Source organism: Euphorbia lathyris, chromosome 10 (genome assembly GCF_963576675.1).
Source record: "Euphorbia lathyris chromosome 10, ddEupLath1.1, whole genome shotgun sequence".
NCBI classification, from domain to species: domain Eukaryota; kingdom Viridiplantae; phylum Streptophyta; class Magnoliopsida; order Malpighiales; family Euphorbiaceae; genus Euphorbia; species Euphorbia lathyris.
In genome coordinates this window covers 15,392,414-15,398,849 of record NC_088919.1, presented here as the reverse complement: position 1 = coordinate 15,398,849, position 6,436 = coordinate 15,392,414, and the positions used below count along the sequence as shown (strand labels likewise).

Sequence of the window (6,436 nt, the reverse complement as noted above, 5' to 3'; positions counted from 1 at the left end):
AGTGGCAACCCACTTCCACGCTTGCTGAGATGGACCCAGAGAATAGTCCCATCAAACAAAGCAGTCAAAGAAACGTTTTCTGTAAGTGGAATGAGATTCGTATGTTTCTCTTTACTTTGTATTTGTTTACCAATACATTGCTATTTTTTTTTTCAATGTAAGGTTGCTGATCCTCCAGACGCGCGTCTTGTGGTTGAGGATAAAGAGAAAGAGTTCGATTGGTACACGTATTTGGTGGACCATGTTGAAGGACGGGAAGTTGATATAAATGCAATAATTGCCCCAATAATGAAAGGTAAAGAGAAGGTTGAAGCTGATGAGGAGGAGGGTGATGAGGAGGAGGGGGATGATGGAGGTGATGGAGGTGATGATGAAGAGGGTGGTGAGGAAGGGGATGATGAAGTTGATAGATATATCATTGCATCACGGTCACAAACGACCGAGATAAAAACAACTTCAAAAAGTTCTAACGGATGTGCTTGAGAGGCATCATAGGTGGTGCAAGGGACAATTTAGTAAGGTCAACAGTAGGTTAGACAACCTAGATGAACGGGTATCATTGATTGAGGGAGATATAAAAGAATTAAAGGCGATGGGTCGACCCAATGCTAATGTGGAGAATGAGGAGGATGAGACCAGTAAAATTTAGGAGGAGCCAGTGGTCGAAGAGGGGCGGCTGAAAGATGGAAAGGAACAAGAGGCAGGTATGGTTCAAGAGGAGCCGATGAAAGATGGAAAGGAACAGGAGGCAGCTATGGTTCAAGATGATTTGACCAAGGGTGATGAGGAGGTTCAGAATGTTATTGTCATACTAGACGATTCTGTGCAGGAGGAAGTTGCGCAATTAGATGAGGTTGTCCATCTTGATGATTCTGTGCCTGAGAAAGTGACACCAAAGTTGCAGCAAGAGGTACAAGTTGGTTGAATTTATACATATCGTATCTCTGGGTCGCATTCTGTAGTGGAATGCGCTCTAATGCGACATGAGGTTGCACTGCAGCTTGTCGCATTGGAGCGCATTCATCTCCAATGCGACAAGATGTTGCACTATGGCTTGTCGCATTGGAGCGCATTTCTCTTCAATGCGACAAAATGTTGAATTACAGCTTTCAAGTATGAATTATTCATTACCATGTTTTTGTAGGTGGTTGCTCCAAAAGAAGATAAAGGTCGAGGGACCGGGAAAGATGAAGTTAAGGAAAATACTCGAGGAGGTATAGTTCCAACCCGAGGTGGAGGCACAGTTAGAGGTAAAGGAGCAGCACGTGGAACAAAAGTAGTATGTGGAAAAGGTAAACGGGTTGCTAAGGTTAGCAAGTATTTGAATTCGCCGTGGACCGATCCATTAAAGTACACCGATCCAGTAGCATTATATGGTGGCCATATCAAGTCCGAATTTGAGGAAAGACCAGCTATTTGTGATGTTGATGATCAGCGCCACCGAATAGATGCATGTTTGATAGAGGAGCTAGAATCGTGGATCAACGGGCCTGAATCAACTCAGGGAATACGTTTGAAAGGTTTAGAAATATACAGTTTGGATGCAAAAATTTTCAATGCACTTCGGGATGTGGGGACGTATATCTGGAATGAGGTAACCTTAATCAATCCAATATATCCTATTTATTTGTAAGTATGTGACTTTTACTATATTAAATGTTTACATAATCTTGTTGTAGCATATCAATGGTTGGCTGTATTTACTGAGACGACAGTCAGTACAAACTGATGTGGCTGCAGAATGGACTACTGTTGATACTGACTTTGTTGGATGTATGTGCCAAGCCATGTTTGTGAGGGGGTTCAATGAACCGGGGTGGGATAGTGAAGACTATTTCGTACGAAGAGTAAAAGGTGATGCAGATAATTTTGTACGCCCTTGGCACACAGTGAAGAGAGTGTTTATTCCGATAAATTACAAGCAAGAGCACTGGATCCTAGGAGTGTTCGAGTTGCGGTCTATGCACTTATATATATATGACAGTCTTGTATCAAACATGTCGGAGCAACCTTTGGATGCGGTTCTCCAAACACCCTTTGTTAGAGTAATGGAATTGAGTGGCTATTTCGTAGATGGACGGGAAAATGTGCGACGGATGATCACTTGGAGTAGAGTTCCAGGCGTGCCACAACAAATGTCCGGCTCAAATGACTGTGGCGTTTGGACTTGCATAAACGCACAATTCTTAAGTGGATTACATGATCTCCCGCATGACGACTCTTATGTATATCCATACAATTCTACGGATGGCGCTTTCTTTCGTTTACGACTTACAGTTGAGTTGTTTCATGGACGTTTGTTAGACTTCAAATGATATTGTACTCTGATTCATGATGTTGTTATATATGTAATATTTATGCAATATTTGTTATAAACCCTGTCGCATTTGAATGGAATGCGCTCAAATGCGACGCGAAGTATTCACAATGAATTTGCTGAACCGCATTTGAGCGCATTCAACGCACAAATGCGACTAGGATTCTTCTAAACCCTGTCGTATTTGAATGGAATGCGCTCAAATGCGACGCGAAGTATTCACAATGAATTTGCTGAACCGCATTTGAGCGCATTCAACGCACAAATGCGACTACATTTGTTGTACACCCTGTCGCATTTGAATGGAATGCGGTCAAATGCGACACGAATTATTCACACAAGCTAAAGTATTGTACAAGATAAATTTGTTTGTCCCCAATAGAATCATACAAGCACATGCTAAAGACAAATGATATTAATCAACTGGATTATAAATGCTTCGAGGTAGTAGTGTTAGAACAACTTACTGAACTTGAGATTACACTAGGAAGCCGAGTAGTGTTTGGAAGCATGGATGGACAATTCAAACGATTATGATCGATGCTTCCGCATCTGCTACACCTTGTGTGAATTACATCTTCACCCACAGATGGCCTTCTTTTTTGACCTTTTGGTCGACCAGCAAACCGTCCCTCCTTCTTAGGAGGAAGCACTTTCATAGGATTCTCGTTCACTTTCCATTCTGATTGATGACCAAGTGGATATATCGACTCACCCCATGCCAACTTAACTGACTCGTTGGTGTAGTAGCGATGTACCCACCTATAGGCGTTATCCATCCTATGTTTGGAAGCAACTTTGCATACGTGTTCACATGGAAATTGGGCTAGTTGCCATTTCCTGCACGTACATGTTCCTGCATTTAAATCAACAAGTCCCCCCTTAACCCGATCACCGATTTGAAAGGTGTGATTATCCACAGGGAAATATGAACAACGTATCGCTGCCCCTACATGCTTTATCATCTTTTCTTCCGGCTTCCTTGCCAAATAGCCCACACGTTCTCCTGCAGCAACATATTAATCTCGTAAATAATTACGTATGTATAAATAAAATAAAATAAAATAGAATACACGTTTATAACCTGCTTCTATACGTCTCTCGTAAAACCATTTTTGTAGTGTCATGCGTATGAACTCAACCAACATTGTGATTGGTAGACGTCTAGCCTCCACCATTAACGCGTTGAATGATTCTGCCACATTCATCGTGATAATGTTATATCGACGACCACAGAAGAATGCACGGGACCATTTCTCTTTTCCAGCTTGCAGTAAATATTCGGCAGCACCGGAATGTAGTGAACGAAGTGTTGCAAAGGATTCCTCAAAATCAGATACCCGATAGGATTTTGCACATTTCCAAAACGCCTCATCTATCTTACGAATTCCACGAAATTTGGCCTTAACATTTTGTTGCAGATGACGTGCGCACGCCCCGTGAACAGCATTAGGAAAAACCAAACTAACTGCATGTATAATGCTTTGGTTCCGATCTGATATAATGGCTAGATCTTCAACATCATTCAGACACTCTTTCAATTTGTTGAAAAACCAGAGTCATGATTCATTACTTTCTTTCGGTCCAACTCCAAATGCAACAGGAAAGATCATTTTGTTCGCATCAATACCAACTGCAATGTATAATATGCCGGGATATTTACCTTTTAGAAACGTTCCATCAACGGCAATGACAGGTCGAATATGTAGTTTAAAACCTCTCAATGATGCACCCATAGCCATAAAGAAAAATCTAAATTGATCATCATCATCTGTCTCGATATGTGTCACGGTACCCGGATTTGTACTTTTCAACATCTCACAGTAGTCCGGCAACAACATGAACGATTCCTCCGGCGAACCACTTTGTGCTTCCAATGCCCAGTGTCTTGCTCTCCAAGCTTGCATATAAGAAAGATTAACGGAAAAATCTCGTTCAAAATCGAAAACAATATCCTTTGGTCGATGCACCCGATTTTCCAAATCAAACCTGCTTCGGAGTAGTATCCCTGCAACACGTTTCCCCGCTTGCCTATGGTGCGGACATATCTGATCTCTCCCACAAGCATGCATGTCCATACCATCTATTCTTGAAAGCCTGAACAAATTGGAACCTGGAATGACGATCCCTCTAGCCCTCCATTTACATTTGCCCACATCCTTACATTTCACCTCAAACAAAGACTTGTTTGATTTGTAAACCTTCCATTCAAACGAATTTTCAATTTCATATTTTCCAAGTGAATCTTGCAATTCAACTTTGTTTGAAAATATATCATTGACCCTCAAAGTAGTACCTCCGTTTGATTGTTTAGGTGCAATCATATTCACGGGCGCATCGCATGGCTTTGGACACCATCGAAATGGATCAGTCATCCTTTTCATTCTATCTATATCGCCATCATCACATGGGATACGTTGGACGCATTTAGATTGCTTAACTGTTTCGTGAACACTTTTAACAGGAATTTCATTCTGAGTGGTATCTTCATTCTCCACATTGTCACCATTATCGTAACAATAATCATTATCATAATGCTCATCATAATGATCGTGATTATCATTATTCATATAATCATCGATACCATTTCCACAATCGTTGTCATCCTTACCATGTATAGGAGCATCCAGTTCGATGGTGGGATCATTACTTACTACTTCCGTTGATTTGCTTTGACCAACATGTCCATCCTTGTTAGGTCGCAATGTTGAAGCTTGTATTGTTCGCATGTTTAGAGTAGCATACAATGGAATCAAATCGGTCGGATTCATTCGGCAGTACTCTATGAATCCCATGACATCTCCATCGTCATCAATATCTGCTATCCCACCACGCAGTTTATTTGGACCATATGTCGCCTGCATTGACATTTGGAGATCATACGAGGTTGAGTCAACGCGGAGTGCACCATAAACTTTCTCTTTCAACTTTTGCAAGTCAATATCTATTGGCAAAACCAACAACTTCGCTTTACCACCCACGTATGTCATCACTTTTCCTTCTGTAGTCCACAGTCCGTTCCAAGATAAAAAAACACGTACACCTCTCTTTGGTTGACATACTTCTACATTTAGTAACATGGACACGTGATCAAAACATAATAAAGCCAATTCATATGTAAATGATGCTCAAATGCGACATGATACACCAAAATGCGACTCAAATGCGACAAGCTATACCAAAATGCGACTGCCAAATGCGACATGCTACATCAAATGCGACCGCCAAATGCGACCGCAAATGCGACATGGATATATGAATGCGACAAGCTATATGTTAGTCCTTGTCGCATTTTATTCTCTGTGTCGCATTTGAGCACCGAATGCGACACATCGGGAGACAATGGCGGAATCGGAAAATGTCAAGATTCAAGCAAATGTATTCGAAAACCAACTGTGTATTTCTAGTAATGTGTATGAAAAATGAGGGAATGATACTTACATGAACTTGAATGGGGTATGGATATCTTTAGATCTTGGGTTGAGTTGATGAATTTTCCTGTGAGAATGTGAAAGTAAATGAAAGGGAAAGAGGAGATGGTTGTTATATGAGAACAAGGGTAGTTTTGTCCAAAATGGGTTTATTTGTCTAATTTGGTAAAATGAAAGGAAGGTGGGTTAGATATGTAAAGTGGGGTTCTTCATTGGGTTAGATTAGTAATTATCCCAATGAATATCACATCTCTCGTCACATTTAACATGTAGATACCCATTAAAAATCAATAAACTTCTTCCGCCATATTCAGGTAATCCATTAAAGGAAATTTTTAAACAGTCTCAAACTTTTAGCATTGTAATGATTATTAGTGAATCAAATAAAGATAAATCAGGCCAGATCAGCTTACCTTAGGGTTTGATTTATTAAGGTTTCATATTCTCATTTGTTTCTCCTGCATGTCACCGGTTAAGGATTTTCAGAAAGACGGAATGCAAGAAACCATGGGAGAGAAGAAGCGTCGCAGATACGATGATTTTTTCTTTCGGAAATGTTCGAGCACATCTGAGATTTTCTGATGGGGACAAATTTTTTATGCAGGCGCTTTGTTTTTTCAACAAAGTTCAACTCAGGTTTAATTGACAAAATGGAGATACAGAAACTCAGTATCTCTCTACTTGGCGA

At 40.6% G+C, this 6,436-nt stretch overlaps 1 protein-coding gene across 1 annotated transcript; it reads right to left on the bottom strand.

Annotated features, from left to right (window-relative positions):
• Positions 1-3,421: 3,421 nt before the first annotated feature.
• Positions 3,422-5,918, bottom strand: LOC136209635 (uncharacterized). The gene is made up of 2 exons (XM_066001169.1): positions 5,759-5,918; positions 3,422-5,381 (listed from the first exon to the last, which is right to left on the bottom strand). Exon 2 carries the CDS (start codon positions 5,305-5,307, stop codon positions 3,877-3,879), a length of 1,431 nt encoding a protein of 476 aa, XP_065857241.1. The 5' UTR covers positions 5,308-5,381; positions 5,759-5,918; the 3' UTR covers positions 3,422-3,876.
• Between the last annotated feature and the right edge of the window lie 518 nt (positions 5,919-6,436).